The following is a 19,843-nucleotide window of genomic DNA, read 5'->3' as shown; positions in this document are numbered from 1 at the left end:
TTTGAAGTACCAAGATGTTATGATTACTACAGCGCTGTAGTAAGTTTGAGACTTTCATCTTTTTTATTCTTTTCCAAGATTGTTTTGCCTATTTGGGGCCTCTTGCAAATCCATATAAATTTTAGAATTGTATTTTTCATTTCCACAGAAAAGGCTGTGGCATATTGGTAGGAGTTGAATTGAATCTGTAGATTGCCTTCAAGGGTATTGCTATCTTAACAATATTAAGTCTTGAAATCATGAACACAGGATGTGGTTCCATCTTCATGTTTAATATAGTTATTTACAACTATAAGTTTCCATTTAATCACTTCTTTATTTGTATTAAAAATATTTGGCATGTTGTATCTTCATTTTCAGTCATCCCAAACGACTTTCTAATTTCATTATGATCTTGTCTTTCACCCATTGGTAATTTAGGAGCATGTTTTTAAATTTTTTTTAGTTTAATCATATTTATGAATTTCTCAATTTTTTCTATTTTATTAATTTCTAACTTAATTATATTGTGGTCAGAAAATACACTTTGCATAATTTCAATTTATAAAAAAATTATTGACATTTGTTTTATTGCCCAGCACATGGTTTATTGTGGAGAATGTGTAGATTGCTTGGGAAGTATAGACATTTTAACAATATTTGTTCTTCAAATCCATGAGTATGGAATGCCTTTCCATTCCTTTGTGTCATCTTCAGTTCTTCAGTTCTTTCATCAGGGTTTTATAGTTTTCAGAATACCTGTCTTTCACCTCTTTGGTTAGGTTTATTCTTATATATCTTATTGGTTTTGGTGCAATTGTAAATGGGATTGTTTCCTTGATTTCTGTTTCTGCTGCTTCATTATTGGTGTATACAAATGAAACAGATTTATGTACATTGATTTTGTATCCTGTGACTTTACTGGATTTATGTATCTGTTCTAGCAGTTTTTTGGTGGTGTTTTTTTGGTTTTCTTTATAGAGAATCATGTCATCTGCATATAGTGAAAGTTTGACTTCTTTCTTGATGAGTTGATGCATTTTATTTCTTTTGTTTTCTGATTGCTGTGGCTAGGACTTCCAATACTATGTTAAATAACAGTAGTGAGAGTGGACACTCCTGTCTTGTTCCTGAATATAGAGGAAAAGCTCTCAATTTTTACCCATTGAGGATGATATTAGCTGCGTTTTTTTTTTTTAATATGACCTTTATTATGATGAGATATTTTCCCTCTAACTTTACTTTGTTGAGGGTTTTATCATGAATGTATGTAGTACTATGTCAATTGCTTTTTCTGCATCTATTGAAATGATCATATGGTTCTTATCCTTTCTTTTATTAATGTGATGTATTACATTGATTGATTTGTGATTATAAAACCACCTTTGCAACCCAGTAATAAATCCCACTTGATTGTGGTGGATGATTTTTTTTAAAATGTGTGGTTGGATTTGGTTTTCTACTATTTTATTGAGAATTTTTGCATCTGTGTTCATCAGGAATATTAGCCTGTAGTTCTCTTTTTTAGTGGTGTCTTTATCTGGTTTTGGGATCAGGGTAATGCTGGCTTCATAGAATTAATTTGGAAGCTTTCCTTCCTTTTCTATTTTTTTGGAATTGTTTGAGAAGAACAGGTGTTAACTCATTTTTAAATATTTTGTAGAATTGGCCTGTTAAGCCGTCTGGTCCTGGACTTTTGTTTGTTGGGAGATTTTTGATTACTGATTCAATTTCTTTACTGGTTATTAATCTGTTCAAGTTTTCTATTCTTGTTTCAATCTTGGTAATTTATATTTCTAGGAATTTATCATTTTCCTCCAGGATTTGTTGGCATATAATTTTTCATAATATTCTATCTTTTTTTGTTTTACTTTTAACCTAATTTTATTCCTGCTTGCTTTGGAATAGGAAATAGATCATTCAGGAAAAACATACAGTAGGGAGAAAAGAGTTAAGATAGTGGAAGACTAGGGGACCCTAATTTTATATGGTCCCTGGAATTCAGCTAGGTTGTTTTCAAATCATTCTGAACACCTATGAAATCAACCAGAGTTCTGAGAAAAAGAACTGCTGCAATTATACAAATAGAAAAAAATTGACCACTCTTTGCAAGGTAGGAGGTGCAGAGATGGGAATCCAAGTTGATATATGGTAAGATAAACCACGGGGGTAAGGAGTGCAAAGCAGTGGAGTACAAAATTGGAATTTTTAGAAGTCTGCTCCAGTGGGGGAAGCTCCTGCATGAAAGGTGCTCAGGTGGCGAGGTGGGGCAGAATCCCAGGTGGAAGAGCATAGTTTCAGGATCCCCAGTGACACAAAAAGAATGGGGGTGCCTGAGTGGGGCAGAGTTCTCAAGCATTGGAGCAGGGAAGCAGGCTGTAAACAGCGAATCTAGGCACCAGCATTCTGCTTGGTGTTGCCATAAACCAGGAACCACTGCATGGTTGGGCGACCACTCTGAGCAGGGGCACAGCAAAAGACAGAATGGTGAGATCCCCTCCCTCTCCAAGGAGGAAGGGTGTGGGTCCACACTGCAGGAGTCTGTAAAGTTTGGAGACTTGAAAGGGGGGTCACATGCCTTAGATAAAAATCCTTGGTCACAGGCTGGGTGAATAGAGAGTTCAGACGAAAACCAGGGAGACATGAGTGATAGACTGCTTTTCTGTGAGGGCTCACTGAAGAGTGGGGGGCATGAACATTTAGCTCTGGGGCTACAGATTGGGGCATCACCATTTTCATCCCCCCATCGGTGCTGAAAGCCTTCAGGGAGCAAAACAGGGCCACATAGTGCAGTCTAGAACGACTTACACTGAGCCCAGCCCTGTCAAGGGGGGTGTAATTCCACCCAGGCAAAGACACCTGAGAATCAGAGCAACAGGCCCCTCCTCCAGAAGACCAGTAGGAACATCCAACTAATACCAAGTTTACTGATCATAGAGAACTGCGAAACGTCAGTTCCTGGCGAAAACATTATATAGCATTAGTGGGGTTTTTAAATTATTATTATTCTTTAGTCTTTCAGTTTTATTTTTAATTTTTTATTATTTATTTATTTTCCTTTTCAGCTATTTTATTTTATCAATTCTGTTTTAAGTCTTTTATAGTTATTTTTATATTATATATATGTATATGTATATATATATTTCATTTATGGTTTCCTTTCATTGTATTCAATTATATATATATAATCAGTTTTTCTTTCTTTCTTATTTTGGAATCTAGTTTCTTTTAACAAACAGACCAAAATACACCCAGGATATAGTTTATTGTTGTGTTCTGTTTTACTTCTTGTTTGAAGTAAGATATTCTTTTTTTGGACATAATGACAAGATGGAGATGCTCACCCCAAAAGAAAGAACAGGAGGCAGTACTCACTGCCAGGGATTTAATCAATATGGAAATAAGAAGATGTCAGAACTAGAATTCAAAATGATGATTATAAAGATACTAGCTGGGCTTGAAAAAAAGCATAGAAGACACTAGAGAATCCCTTACTGGAGAAATGAAAAAACTAAAATCTAATCAGGTCAAAATAAAAAAAAATCAAAAAGGCTATTGCTGAGATGCAGTAAAAAATGGAGGCTCTACTTGTTTCTCCTTCCCCTTCCTGGGGCAACCACCACCATGATCCTGCTAGAGGTGAACAACTGCATCATTGAGGAGAGTCTCACACTCAAATTCAAGAATGTGGCTGCCAATAACAAATCAGAAGAAGTAGAAGTAACATTTGCAGATTTTGAAGGAATCCTCTATCATATTTCAAATATTTTTTTAATTTTATTTTATTATGTTATTTTAGTCACCATACAATACATCATTAGTTTTTGATGTAGTGATCCACAATTCATTATTTTCATATAACACCCAGTGCTCCATGCAGTAAGTGCCCTCCTTAATACCCATCACCAGGCTAACCCATCCCCCACCCCCCTCCCATCTAAAACCCTCAGTTTGTTTCTCAGAGTCCATAGTCTCTCATGTTCATCTCTCCCTCCGATTCCCCCCCCTTCATTTTTCCCTTCCTTCTCCTAATGTCCTCCATGCTATTCCTTATGTTCCACAAATAAGTGAAACCATATGATAATTGACTTTTTCTGCTTGACTTATTTCACTTAGCATAATCTCCAGTCCCATCCATGTTGATGTAAAAGTTGGGTATTCATCCTTTCTGATGGCTGAGTCATATTCCATTGTATATATGGACAACATCTTCTTTATCCATCCATCTGTTGAAGGGCATCTCAGCTCTTTCCACAGTTTAGCTATTGCGGATATTGCTGCTATGAATATTGGGGTGCATATGGCCCTTCTTTTCACTACATCTGTGTCTTTGGGGTAAATACCCAGGAGTGCAATTCCTGGGTCATAGGGTAGCTCTATTTTTAATTTTTTGAGGCAGCTCCACACTGTTTCCCAAAGTGGTTGTACCAACTTGCATTCCCACCAACAGTGTAAGAGGGTTCCCTTTTCTCCACAACCTCTCCAACATTTGTTGTTTCTTGCCTTGTCAAATCTTAATGGAGACAAAACAAAATTATGGTCAGTATTTCTTTGAAATTCTACAAGTAACTTCAAGTGCATGGTGCTGATGAGTTATTAAAGAGGGTGTACGGGAGTTTCTTGTTAAATCTTGAATCGGGTTGCAATGGCTCTTTGCTATATGACCTTAAAAATCTGCCGGCATCCAAAGGTTCCTTTGTGCATCAGGCTGCCATGTTGAAACGAAATTGTTTTACTTCTGTCTTTGAGAAATATTTTGAGTTCCAAGAAGAAGTCAAGGAAGGAGAGAACAGGGCAGTTATCCATTATAGGGATGATGAAACCATGTATGTTGAATCTAAAAAGGACAGAATCACAATAGTCTTCAGCACAGTGTTTAAGAATGATGATGATGTGGTCATTGGAAAAGTATTCATGCAGGAGTTCAAAGAAGGCTGCAGAACCAGTCACACAGCCCCACAGGTCCTCTTTAGCCACAAGGAACCTCCTCTGGAGCTGAAAGACACCAATGCTGCCATGGGTGACAACATTGGCTACATTACCTTCATGCTGTTCCCTTGCCACACCAATGCCAGTGCTCCAGACAACACCATCAACCTGATCCACATATTCTGGGACTACCTGCACTACCACATCAAATGCTCTAAAGCCTATATTCACACCCTAATGTGGGCAAAATCATCTGACTTCCTCAAGGTACTGTATCGTGTATGTCCAGATGCAAAGAAGAAAGAAATGAAAATAATCACAAGGAAGACATTTCCATCCCACTAACTCTCAGGAACAGGAAGAGGAGGTGGGTGGCAGCTGAAGGCTGGAACACTTGCTACTGGATAATTGTAGCTTTTAATGTTGCACCTCTTCAGGTACTTAAGGGATTCTCCGTTTTGGTTCCATTTTGTACACGTTTGGAAAATAATCTGCAGAAACAAGCTCTGCTTGCAAGGACTTCATAATTCTCAAGAATTAGAAAAAGAAAAAAAAAGAATTCCACTTGATCAACTTAATTCCTTTTCTTTACCTTCACTCCCTAACTCCCCTTGCCTTCCTCCCTCTTTTCCAAGCTGTTACACTTTGCAGTATGTTACTGATAATGACTTGCAGGATAATGCAATCTTAACTTGTTTTCTCCTAAATATTTGAGTTCAAACTCCTGTATCAAAGAAATACAGTTGGGATCATTAATAAAGAAAATCTTTCTATCTTAAAAAAAAATGGAGGCTTTAACTGCTAGGATAAACGGGGCATAAGAGAGAGTGAGTGAGAATAAGCAAGCTGAGAAAAAGAGAAAAACAACTACTGGATCACAAAGGGAGGATTCAAGACATCAGCAATACCATAAACTGAAATAATATTAGAATAATAGGGGTCCTAGAGGAAAAGAATAGAGAGATGGTCAGGTTTATTTGAACAAATAAACTGAAGCTGAGAACTTCAAACTTTATTTGAACAAATAAACAAATAGCTGAGAACTTCCTTAATCTGGGGAAGGAAACAGGCATTCAAGTCTAGGGGGCACAGAAAACCCCCCTCAATATCAGTAAAAATAGGTCAACATCTTAACACATGATAGTGAAGCTTGCAAATTTCAGAGATAAAGAGAAAATCCTGAAAGAGCTCAGGACGAGAGGTCCTTAACTGACAAAGGTAGACACAAAGACTGGCAGCAGACCTGTCCACAGAGACCTGGTAGGCCATAAAGGAGTGGCATGATATATTCAGGGTGCTAAATGAGAAAAATATGTAGCCAAGAATACTTTATCCAGCAAGGCTGTCATTCAGAATAAGAGAGATAAAGAGTTTCCAGGAAAAATAGAAACTAAAAGAATTGTGATCACTGAACCAGCCCTGCAAGAAATATTAAAGGGAACCTTTGAGCAAAAATAGAGCATAAACGTAACAAGGTTGAGAAAGGAATGGAGACAATCTACAGAAACAGAAACTCTACAGGTAATACAATGGCACTACATTCAGATCTTTCAATAACTACTCTGAATGTAAATGGATTAAATGCTCTAATCAAAATACATAGTGTATCAGATTGTATAAAAAAATAAGACCCATCCATACTCTGTCTCCAAGAGACTCATTTTAGACCCAAAGACACCTCCAGGTTGAAAGTGAGGGGGTGGAGTACCATTTATCATGCTAATGGACATCAAAAGAAAGATGGAGTAGCAATCCTTATGTCAGACAAATTAGATTTTAAACCAATGACTGTAATAAGAGATGAGGAAGGGCACTATATCATAATAAAAGGGTCTATCTAATAAGAAGATCTAGCAATTGTAATATTAATGCTCCTAACTTGGGATCAGCCAAATATATAAGTCAATTAATAACCAAATTAAAGAAACACATTGATAATAATACAGTAATAGTAGGGGACTTTAAAACCCTACTCACAGCAATGGGCAGATCATCTAAGCAGAAGATCAACAAGGAAACAAAAGCTTTGAATGACACACTGGACATGATGGACTTCACAGATATATTCAGAGCATTTTATCCTAAAGCAAAAGAATACACATTCTTCTTGAGTGCACATGGAACATTCTCCAGAATAGATCACATACTGGGTCACAAATCAGATCTCAAACAGGAAAAGATTGGGATTATTCCCTGCACATTTTCTGACCACAATGCTCTAAAACGTGAACTCAATCACAAGAAAAAATTTGGAAGGAACACAAATACATGATGGTTAAGAGCAACCTACTGAAGAATAAATGGGTCAATTAAAGATGAATTACAAAAATTCATTGATTCATTCATATTTTTTTCAAAAAATCAAAATGAAAACACAGCAGCTCAGAATCTTTGGAATGCAGCAAAGGTGGTCCTAAGAGGGAAGTACATAGCAATAACAGGCCCTTCTCAAGAAACAAGAAAAGTCTCAAATGCACAACCTAACCGGCACCTAAAGGAGTTGGAAAAAGAATAGTAAATAAAGCCTAAATCCAGCAGGAGAAGAGAAATGATAAAGATTAGAGCAGAAATCAATGAAATATAAATAAAAAGAACAATAGAACAGATCAATGAACTAGGAGCTTGTTCTTTGAAAAAATTAATAAGATCAATAACCCCCAGCCAGATTTAGCAAAAAGAAAAGAGAAAGGACCCAAATAAATAAAATCGTAAATGAAAGGGATGAGATCACAACCAAAACTGAAGAAATATAAACAATTGTAAGAGCATATGAGCAAGTATATGCCACCAAATTAAGCAATCTGGAAGAAATGGATGCATTCCTAGAAACAAAGAAACTACCAAAAACTGAAACAGCAAGAAGTAGAAAACCTGAACAGACCCATAACCAGCAAAGAAATTGAATCAGTAATCAAAAATCTCAAAACACAAGAGTCCAGGACTAGATGGTTTCCCAGCAGAATCCTACCAAATATTTAAAGAAGAATTAATACTTATTCTTCTGAAGTTTTTTTTTTTCAAAAAATAAAAATGGAAGAGAAACTTCCAAATTCATTCTATGAAGCCAGCATTACTTTGAATCCACCAAAAAGGAGAATTACAGACTAATATCCCTGATGTCTATGGATGCAAAAATTCTCATGAAGACACTAGCCAATAGGATTCAACAGTACATTAAAAGGATTATTCACCAGGACCAAGTGGGATTTATTCCTGGGATGCAAGGGTGGTTCAGCATCTAGAAATCAATGAATGTGATACACCATATAATAAAAGATAGGACAAGAATTGTATGATTCTCTTAACTGATGCAGAAAAAGCATTTGACAAAATATAGGATCCCTTCTTGATTAATACTCTCTGCAGTGTAGGGATGGAGGGAACATACCTCAATGTAATAAAAGACATATATGAAAACCCTACAGCAAATATCATCCTCAATCAGGAAAAACTAAGAGCTTTTCCCCTAAGGTCAGGAACACGACAGGGATGTCCACTCTCACCACTGTTGGTCAGCACAGTATTGGAAGTCCTAGCCTCAGCAATCAGACAACAAAAAGAAATAAAAGGCATCCAAATCAGTGAGGAAGTCAAACTTTCATTCTGCGCAGATGACGTGATACTCTTTGTGGAAATCCCAAAGGACTCCACCCATAAAATGCTAGAACTCATACAGGATTTCAGGAAAGTTGCAGGATATAAAATCAATGCACAGAAGTCAGTTGCATTTCTATACACTAACAGTACAACAGAAGAAAGAGAAATTAAGGAATCCATCACGTTTACAATTGCACCAAAAACCAGAAAATACCTAGGAATAAACCTAACCAAAGAGGTAAAGGACCTGTAGTCTGAAAATAGAACACTTATGATAGAAATTGAGGAAGACACAAGAAAATGGCAAAAACATTCCCTGATCATGGATTGGAAGAATGAATATTGTTAAAATGTCTATGCTGCCAAAAAGAATCTGCATGTTCAATGCAATCCCTATTCAAAATACTATCAAAATTTTTCACAGAGCTGGAATAAATGATCCTAAAATTTCTATGGAACCAGAAAAGACCCCGAATAGACAAAGGAATGTTGAAAAAGGAAACCAGAAGTAGTGGCATCACAATTCTATACTTCAAGCTCTATTACAAAGCTGTGATCATCAAGACAGCATGGTACTGGCACAAAAACAGACATAGATTATTGGAACAGAATAGAGAACCCAGAAAAGGACCCTCAATTCTATGTTCAACTAATCTTCTACAGAGCACAAAGAATATCCAATGGAAAAAAGACAGTCTCTTCAACACATGGTGTTGGGAAAATTGGACAGCCACATGTAGAAGAATGAAATTGGGCTATTTTCTTATACCATACACAAAAGTAAACTCAAAATGGATGAAGGACCTAAATGTGAAAAAGGAATCCATCAATTTCCTAGAGAACACAGGCAGCAACCTCTGTGACCTCAGCTGCAGCCACTTCTTGTCACACATGTCTCCAAAGACAAGGGAAACAAAAGCGAAACTATTGGGACTTCATCAAGATATAAGGCTTTTGCACAGCAAAGGAAACAGTCAACCAAACCAAAACATAACCTACAGAATGGGAGAAGATATTTGCCAATGTCTTATCAGATAAATGGCTTGTATCCAAGATCTATAAAGAACTTATCAAACTGTATGAATCATTGAACACTACATCAAAAACTAATGATGTACTATACAGTGGCTAACTGAACATAATAATAAAAAAATAAAAAATAAAGCAATGATAAAAATAAAAATACCACAATGAAAAAAAAAAAAAAACTTATCAAACTCAACACTCCAAAACCAAATAATCCAGTCATTAAATGGGCAGAAAACATGAGCAGACTTTTCTCCAAAGAAGACACAAAATGGCCAACAGATGCATGAATAAATGGTCAACATCACTCAGAATCAGGGAAATAAAAATAAAAAACCACAATGAGATACCACCTCACACCAGTCAGAATGGCTAAAATTAACAAGTCAGGAAATAACAGATGTCGTCAATGATGTGGAGAAAGGGGAATCCTTTTTCACTCTTGGTGGGAATGCAAACTGGGACAGGTGCTCTGGAAAACAGTATGGAAGTTTCTCAAAAAGTTAAAAATAGAGCTACCCTATGATCCAGCAATTTCACTACTAGGTATTTATCCAAAGGATAAAAACATAGTGAATCAAAGGGACACCTGCACCCCAATGTTCATAGCAGCAATGTCCACAATAGCCACAATATGGAAAGAGCTCAGACATCCATTGACAGATGAATGGATAAAGAAGATGTGGTTTATATATACAATGGAATATTACTCACCCATCAAAAAAGAATTCTTACCATTCACAATGACGTGGCTGCAACTAGAGGGTGTTATGCTAAGTGAAATAAGACAGTCAGAGAAGGACAATTATCTTGTGATTTCACTCATATGTGGAATTTGAGAAACAAAACAGATGAACAGAGGGGAAGGGAGGGAAAAACAAAATAATATGAAATCAAAGCGGGAGACAAACCATAAGAGACTCTTAAATATAGGAAACAAACTAAGGATTGCTAGAATGGAAGTGGGTGGGGGATGGGGTAACTTGGTGATAGGTATTAAGGAGGGCACTTGATGAATGAGCCCTGGTTGTTATATGTAACTGATGAATCACTAAACTCTACCTCTGAAACTAATAATACACTGTATGTTAATTAATTGTTTTTAAATAAAATTAAAAAAACATACAGTAAATTAAAAATGTATCTTATCATGTACAACTTTTAAACTGCAATAATGTACCTTATTTACTTTCATGCACACAAGTCTAATATTACCATATTTTTAAAAATATAAACACAGGTAAGTCTTCTAGGTGCATTTTATAATAAAATAATTCCTAATGTTTCTTTATTGATTGATCAGTCACCTCCAAAATACAAATTCCTATACACAGTGATAGTTTTACTTAAAATGAATACTTAAGTAAATTAAGTACGTGGACAGCCTTTGGATGAGCTGACATTATATATTCAGCTAAGTAGGCAACAAGGCATAATGTCAAATGGGAAAAGTGTACTTGCAAATAATTTTCAAAAACTAAGGTAACTTTTATAATTAAATACAGGAAATACACTGATTTGCTATGATAAATAAAATGCGATGTAGTAACACTTCAGTCTACAAAATGCATACCAGAACATTTATAAACAGCATATGAGTCTTATTAAGGATAGTTTACTACAATAACCCTGGTTAAATAGAAGTGTGTATGTGAAGCTTTATATGTGGTATACGTTTTGCCACTTACTTTTGTTACCTTGAGGTGCTTAACACATGTCTATCAAACTGAGCATTCATTTTCAGTTGCTGCTGTTATCATGTGTTTTGAAAAATATGTACAGTATTCAAAACTTAAAAATACTCATGAATGAAAAATGTTTTAGGAAAAAATAAACGTTTTCATGCAATTATATTCAGTTTCACTATGTACATTTGAAGTCAGATTTTTGTTTCCTGTAAAACAGATCATTGTTCTATAAGAGAATGTTTTCCTAGTAAATTTGTTTTGTCTCCTCTTGCATTGCATCATTTTGCTCTATTCTTTATTTTTGTTTGTAAATGACATGCCAGTTAGAATGAAAACCATCTCACATGTAGAAAAGAAGTCTGGATTTTAAAAACCAAACACTAATAAAATCATTTCTAAATGACATCATCTGATTCACATAAAAAAAATGACTTAACCAATAGTAATAAAAAAGACAGAACACATTTCATGAAGAGTACAAAGAGTACTATCTGCTGAGTGTTTTAGTTAACATGTTTCAGAATGCTGATGTATGTTTCATGAGGAATCTGAAGGGAAGATTTCATAACAGAAGGTGTTAAGGTGGTCTGTATTGACTTAAGTGGGGACCCAACAGGACTGTGAAACTGTGGGATGCCTATGGATTCAAGCTGCTTTTTAAAGAGGAACTCCCCACTGTTGTTCAGACATCCTTCCTCATTTCCTCTCCCTCAAAGCTTCTCATCCTTTAGTGACTCAGTTTCCAGAATTTCAGCATCTTTTCTCCCGCTAAATAACTTTTCCATGTAACTGGTGTAAGTATTTTCCTTCTCAATTTGTGCATTCTTCCTTACCTCACAACAAAACTGATTTATGAGAAAGCAGTCCTCCCCTCCACCCATAAATCTCGAGAACATTGGTAGAAGACTTCTAATTGAGATAAATTTGGCATTCCTCTTTCCTGTTTTTCTCAGCTTTCTGACTTTGATATCAAACTTTTCAATTCTAGTTGGGACACTGAGCTATTCAGGTCTTTTAATTTATTAACAACATCAGTGGGGTCATGTTGTGAATTAAGTTGAATAGTTCCTACAATAAAAGAATCAAAGTCAAATCCCTGATTCTTTCTCCCTTTCTTTTTCAGCCATTTGCTGTGATGCTTCCTCGGCAGCTATCTTGGCTCTAACCAATCCATTCATTTCACATTTTGACTTGATTTACTTATCAGATTTTTCTTTGCTTTGTTATTTCCAATTGGAAAAATACCTAATAAGTTTGGGTTCATAATAATGGTTAATTTCAGTCTCTCTGAAAACTAAGTTATCTAAATATGATAATGACCTTGTTTTGTGGTTACAAATATGGCTACACTCCAGATCACAATATTTGTTTTCATGATGATCTGGGTACTGCCAACAAGGCTCAGTAGAGTAATTGGTATCAAAAGCAGGATCCGTCAAATACTTTTCATGATCTCCCTCCAAATATTTTTGAGGATTGACTTGTACTTCTTCATCAGTGACATCAGGCAGAGCTCTTGGGTCAAGCTGAACTTCATCAATATCTAAGCTGTTATGTATAGGCCAATCATATTCTGAAAATTGACAATCATGGTACCTTTCCCAGTTATAAATATGACCATGAGTTTCATGCATAAGCAAAACATCATTGACTTCATCTTCAATACGAAAAGGATGACTTGAAATTGGCTCATCCATTGGAAAAGAAAATATGCTCATGTAAGGATGAGAAAGTGCTTCCTCTGTCAACTGATCTATGGGGCTAAATGTCAAAATTTGTTCCAGGAAATCCAGTGCTTCTTGACTAATTCCTGGAAGCAGCTGAGTTAAAGGTTTGTGTGGCTTAGTTACATCATTTCTAATGTGAACTAGAATTACACTGAGAGTCTCCTGATTATCTATCTACCTCACATACAACAGGAATGGATTCTAAAATCAGCTGCATCTGTTCATGTTCACCTGCAAAGAGGGTTTTACCAGTCAGCATTTCAGCAACGATGGAGTCTGCAGCCCACATACTGATGGCTTTAATACAATTATTAGGAGAAAGTAATAGATTTGGAGACCTGTGCTTTTGGGTAATCAGTCCTTCAGAAAGATAACCCTTATAGGAATAATAGATATCCATGGTCCATTCAAGACCAACGTCACCTATCTTCAGTACCAAGTCTTTACTATAAACAATAAGTTTAGCTGGTTTGAGATCTCTGTGCTGTACATTTGCAGAGTGAATATAATTGAGACCACATAACAGCTGATACATGAAAAGCCTGGCATGCTCTTCCAGTAAAGGGCCCTGCTCCAGCACATTAGACAAATCTGTTTCAATATACTCCTGAACAATGTAAACACTATTCAGTTCGGTAAGAAAACCTGCATCATCTGTTAACTGGCTTCCACTGGGACCAAGAATTTCAAACACATAATATTATGGTTAAGTCTTCTAATAATTTTGATTTCACATAGAGCATGTTAGGCACTCTGGGGATCAGTAGAACAATTTTCTTTTTTTTTTTTTCTTTTTTTATTTTAACATATAATGTATTCTTTGTTTCAGGGGTACAGGCCTGTGATTCATCAGTCTTACACAATTCACAGTGCTCACCATAGCACACACTCTCCTCAGTGTCCATTACCCAGCCAACCCATCCCTCCTCCCCAATCCACTCCAGCAACCCTCAGTTTGTTTCCTGGGATTAAGAGTCTCTTACGGATTGTCTCCCTCTGTGATTTCATCTTGTTTCATTTTTTCCTCTCTTCCCCTATGATCCTCTGCCTTGTTTCTCAAATTCCACATATCAGTGAGATCAGATGATAATTGTCTTTCTCTGATTGACTTCTTTTGCTTAGCATAATACCCACTAGTTCCATCCACATCATTGCAAATGGGAAGATTTCAATTTTTTGATGGCTGCATAATATTCCATTGTGTATATATACCACATCTTCTTTATCCATTCATCTGTCGATGGGCATCTGGGCTCTTTCCATATTGTAGCTATTGTGGACATTGCTGCTATAAACATTGGTGTACATGTGCCCCTTCAGATACCTACATTTGTATCTTTGGGGTAAATACCCAGTAGTGCAATTGCTGGGTCGTAGGGTAGCTCTATTTTCAACTTTTTGAGGAACTTCCATACTGTTTTCCAGAGTGGCTGCACCAGTTTGCATTCCCACCAAAAGTGTGGGAATGTTCCCCTTTCTTCACATCCTCGTCAACATCTGTTCTTTCCTGACATGTTAATTTTAGCCATTCTGACTGGTGTGAGGTGGTATCTCATTGTGGTTTTGATTTGTATTTTTCTGATGCCTAAAGATGTTGAGCACATTTTCATGTGTCTCTCGGCCATTTGGATGTCTTCTTTGCAGAAATGTCTGTTCATGTCATCTGCCCATTTCTTGATTGGATTATTTGTTCCTTGGGTGTTGAGATTGATAAGTTCTTTATAGATTTTGGATACTAGCCCTTTATCTGATATGTCCTTTGCAAATATCTTCCCCCATTCTGTCAGTTGTCTTTTGGTTTTGTTGACTGTTTCCTTTGCTGTGCAAAAATTTTTTATCTTGATGAAATCCCAATAGTTCACTTTTACCCTTGCTTCCCTTGACTTTGGCAAAGTATCTAGGAAGAAGTTGCTGCGGCTGAGGTCGAAGCGGTTGCTGCCTGTGTTCTCCTCAAGGACTTTGATGGATTCCTGTCTCACATTTAGATCTTTCATCCATTTTGAGCATATTTTTGTGCATGGTGTAAGGAAATGGTCCAGTTTCATTCTTCTGCATGTGGCTGTCCAATTTTCCCAACACCATTTGTTGAAAAGACTGTCTTTTTTTCCATTGGATAATCTTTTGTGCTCTATCAAAGATTAGTTGACCATAGAGTTGAGGGTCCATTTCTGGTTTCTCTCTTCTGTTCCATTGTTCTATGTGTCTGTTTTTGTGCCAGTACCATACTGTCTTGATGATTACAGCTTTGTAATAGAGCTTGAAGTCTGGAATTGTGACACCACCAGCTTTGCTTTTCTTTTTCAACATTGCTGTGGCTATTCTGGGTCTTTTCTGGTTCCATACAAATTTTAGCATTATTTGTTCCATTTCTATGAAAAAAGTTGATGGTATTTTGATAGGGATTGCATTAAATGTGTAGATTGCTCTAGGTAGCATAGATATTTTAACAATATTTGTACTTCCAATCCATTAGCATGGAACGTTTTTCCATTTCTTTGTGTCTTCCTTAATTTCTTTCATGATAGTTCTATAGTTTTCAGAGTACAGGTTCTTTGCCTCTTTGGTTAGATTTATTCCCAGGTATCTTATAGTTTTGGGTGCAATTGTAAATGGGATCAACTCCTTAATTTCTCTTTCTTCTCTCTCGTTGTTGGTGTATAGAAATGCAACTGACTTCTGAGCACTGATTTTATATCCTGCCACTTTACTGAGTTCCTGTATGAGTTCTAGCAGTTTTGGGGTGGAGTCTTTTGGGTTTTCCACATAAAGTATCATATCATCTGCAAAGAGTGAGAGTTTGACTTCTTCTTTGCCAATTTGGATGCCTTTTATTTCTTTTTGTTGTCTGATTGCTGAGGCTAGGAGTTCTAGTACTATGTTAAACAGCAGTGGTGATAGTAGACATCTGTGCCATGTTCCTGACCTTAGGGGAAAAGCTCTCAGTTTTTCCCCATTGAGAATGATATTCGCTGTGGGTTTTACATAGATGGCTTTTATGATATTGAGGTATGTACCCTCTATCCCTACCCTGTGAAGAGTTTTAATCAAGAAAGAATGCTGTACTTTGTCAAATGCTTTTTCTGCATCTATTGAGAGGATCATATGGTTCTTGTCCTTTCTTTTATTAATGTGATGTAACGTGTTGATTCATTTGCAAATGTTGAACCACCTTGCAGGCCAGGAATAACTCTCACTGGTCGTGGTGAATAATCCTTTTAATGTACTGTTGGATCCTATTGGCTAGTATTTTGGTAAGAATTTTTGCATCCATGTTCATCATGGATATTGGTCTGTAATTCTTTTTGATTGGGTCTTTGCCTGGTTTGGGGATCAAGGTAATGGTGGCCTCATAAAATGAGTTTGGAAGTTTTCCTTCCATTTCTATTTTTTGGGACAGTTTCAGAAGAATAGGTATTAATTCTTCTTTAAATATTTGGTAGAATTCCCCTGGGAAGCCATCTGGCCCTGGGCTCTTGTTTCTTGGGAGATGTTTGATTATTGCTTCAATTTCCTTGCTGTTTATGGACCTGTTCAGATTTTCTATTTCTTCCTGATTCAGTTTTGGTAGTTTATACATCTCTAGGAATGCATCCATTTCTTCCAGATCGTCTAATTTGTTGGCATATAGTTGTTCATAATATGTCCTTATAATTGTTTGTATTTCTTCAGGTTGGTTGTGATCTCTCCTCTTTCATTCATGATTTTATTTATTTGGGTCCTTTCTCTTTTCTTTTTGATAAGTCTGGCCAAGGGTTTATCAATCTTACTAATTCTTTCCAAGAACTAGCTCCTCGTTTCATTGATCTGTTCTACTGTTCTTTTGGTTTCTATTTCATTGATTTCTGCTCTGTTCTTTATTATTTCTCTTTTCCTGCTGCGTTTAGGCTTTATTTGCTGTTCTTTCTCCAGCTCCTTTAGGTGTAGGGTTAGGTTATGTATTTTAGAACTTTCTTGTTTCTTGAGAAAGGCTTGTATTGCTATATACTTTCTTTTTAGGACCGCCTTTGCTGCATCCCAAGGATTTTCAACAGTGGTGTTTTCATTTTCATTTTTTTCCATGAATTTTTTAAATTCTTCTTTAATATTCTCGTTGACCCATTCATTCTTCTGTAGGATGCCTTTTAGCCTCCATGTATTTGAGTTCTTTCCAAATTTCCTCTTGTGATTGAGTTCCAGTTTCAAAGCATTGTGGTCCAAATATATGCAGGAAATGATCCCAATCTTTTGGTACTGGTTAAGATCTGATTTGTGACCTAGGATGTGATCTCTTCTGGAGAATGTTCCATGTATACTAGAGAAGAATGTGTATTTGGTTGCTTTGGGATGGAATGTTCTGAATATATCTGTGAAGTCCATCTGGTCCAATGTGTCATTTAAAGCCCTTATTTCCTTGTTGATCTTTTGTTTAGAGTATTTGTCCATTTCAGTGAGAGTGGGTGTTAAAATTCCCTACTATTGTTATCATTACCAGTGAGTTTCTTTAACTTTGTTATTAATTGGGTTATGTAATTGGCTGCTCCCATGTTAGGGGAATAAATATTTATAATTGTTAGGGCTTCTTGTTGGATAGACCCTTTAAGTATGATAACTACTGAAAGATAAGAATGTAGTGCCATTGTATTGCCTGTAAGGTGACTGTTACTATATGTTGTCTCTATTCCTTTCTGGTCTATGTTACTTTTAGGCTCTCTCTTTGCTTAGAGGACCCCTTTCAATATTTCCTGTAGGTTTAGTTTGGTGATCACATTCTTTTAGTTTCTGTTTGTCCTGGAAGGCTTGATGGCTACTCCTTTGTCAAAGTAATTGTCGACAGCACAAAAAAACCAAACCATTGCCTCCACAATACAGTGGTTTTAAGTCCATATACTCAGAGCCCAGATCAAAACCATGAATGTTTATGAGACTTTCAGATTTATCTGCCATTTTGGAAACTTTACTATTGCCTTTTCCTTTTGAACTGAGCTTGTGTAAACAAGCAATAAAACTGACATGAAAAGGAAAGATCTTTCAAAAAAGTAAAAGAAAAATAATTTTGCCTCCACAGCGTGATGATTTCTTGGTGTTCATTGCATATGCCACCAGGCCCGTTGTGTTCCCCTTAGATTTAAAGCTCACAAAGCTCTCTTCATATTGAGAGTTAAAAAGATTGCTGTACTCATAGATCGAGAATGGGACAGCAACTCTGCAGACATTTAAAGAAAACACTCAAGAAATTTAAATGGAATGAAATGGCATGTTATGCATTCAGATTTACTGTGCTAAATCATTTAACATTCCACAAAAATGTGAATAAATATGCACATAACAGTCTTCAATGAACATTCTCCTCACAGTGCTGATACATTTAGTGTTGGACTTGTCCTGAGCAGCATCAGTATAAAGTTCTGTAAGCACTATTTCTGTTTTCATCTTTTCTTCCTTTGTTGTTATATATTTCAACAGAAAGCCCTGGTGGCTGATGGTTAACACAAGATGTCTTCTGTTAGTGATCAGGTGGCTCCAGCTCAACACAATCACAACAATCACAATCAAAGCTACCGTCCATCTTACTCTGATACAACAGGATTTCTCCAGCTCATTGAGGGAGTGCAGGGCTTGCAGACAGCCCACAGGTCTCTGGCTGTTCTGCCTGTAGCAGCCTCTCTGAAGCTCACTTTGCAATCACCACCATGTAACCCCAACCTAAGAGAGAGGGCCCATAATATCCTCTTAAAATTATTTGTATTTTTGAGGTTTTGGTTGTTATTTCTCCTCTTATTTTTGATTTTATTTGTTTGGGTCCTTCACCTTTTCTTTTTGATAAGTCTGGCTAGAGGTTTATCAATTTTATTGATTTTTTTCAAAGAACCAGCTCCTGGTTTCATTAATCTGTTCTATTGTTTTTTAGTTTCTATATAATTTATTTCTGCTCAAATCTTTATTATTTCCTTCCTTCTGCTGGCTTTAGGCTTCATTTGTTGTTCGTTTTCTTGTTCCTTTATGTATAAGTTTAGTTTGTGTATTTGAAATTTTTCTTGCCTCTTGAGGTAGGTCTTTATTGCTATACTTCCCTCTTAGGACCATTTTTGCTGCACCCCAAAGCTTTTGGACCATTGTGTTTTCATTTACATTTGTTTCCATGTATTTTTTTTTTTTTTAATTTCTTCTTTGATTTCCTAGTTGAGCCATTCATTGTTTAGTAGCCTGTTGTTTAGTCTCCATGTATTTGTGGTCTTTCCAGATTTTTTTTTTCTTGTGGTTGACTTCAAGTTTCATAGCATGGTGGTCAGAAGAGGTACATGGTATGAATTCAATCTTTTTATATTTGTTGAGGCCTGTTTCGTGACCTCCTATGTGATCTATTCAGGAGATTATTCCATGTGCACTCAAAAGAATGTGTATTCTGCTGTTTTAGGATGGAATGTTCTGAATGTATCTGTTAAGACCATCTGGTCCAGTGAGTCATTCAAAGCCATTGTTTTGTTGTTTATTTTCTGTTTAGATAATCTGTGATTGATGTAAGTGGGGTGTTAAAGTCCCCTACTACTATTGTGTTATCATCCATTAGTTCCTTTATGTTTGTTATTGTTTTATATATTTGGGTGTTCCCAGATTGGTTACATAAATATTTACAATTGTTATAACTTCTTGTTGGATTGTCTCCTTTTATTAGTATACAGTGGCCTTCTTTGTCTCTTGTTAAGTATTTGTTTTAAAGTCTATTCTTTTCTCAATCCCAGTGAGTATCCTTATGATAGTTCCTTTAAATTCTCCTTCAGGCCTGTTACATATATCTGCTTCACTGAGATCTCTGGCCATGGCTTTATCTTTTTCTTTCATTTGGGATCAATTCCTCTGTCTTCCCAGTTTGTCTAAGTCTCTGCATTCTTCTCTGTGTTAGAAAAGCCAGTTATATCT

At 36.2% G+C, this 19,843-nt stretch overlaps 2 protein-coding genes and 1 pseudogene across 6 annotated transcripts in view; 2 read left to right on the top strand and 1 right to left on the bottom strand.

Moving 5' to 3' along the window:
• DACH2 (dachshund family transcription factor 2) overlaps positions 1-19,843 on the top strand; it is an 890,246-nt gene that overhangs the window by 539,788 nt on the left and 330,615 nt on the right. The gene's annotated exons all lie outside the window — the stretch shown is intronic.
• Positions 3,604-5,269, top strand: LOC118544486 (actin-related protein 2/3 complex subunit 2-like). The gene is given in 2 exon segments (XM_078065461.1): positions 3,604-3,742; positions 4,505-5,269. Coding segments are annotated over 2 exon segments (888 nt in total). The 3' UTR covers positions 5,254-5,269.
• On the bottom strand, positions 11,723-17,869 carry LOC118544488 (mitogen-activated protein kinase 6-like; annotated as a pseudogene).

This window comes from Halichoerus grypus, chromosome X, assembly GCF_964656455.1.
Source record: "Halichoerus grypus chromosome X, mHalGry1.hap1.1, whole genome shotgun sequence".
Lineage (NCBI taxonomy): Eukaryota > Metazoa > Chordata > Mammalia > Carnivora > Phocidae > Halichoerus > Halichoerus grypus.
The sequence above is the reverse complement of the archived record's forward strand: the minus strand, read 5'-3'. Positions and strand labels throughout refer to the sequence as shown.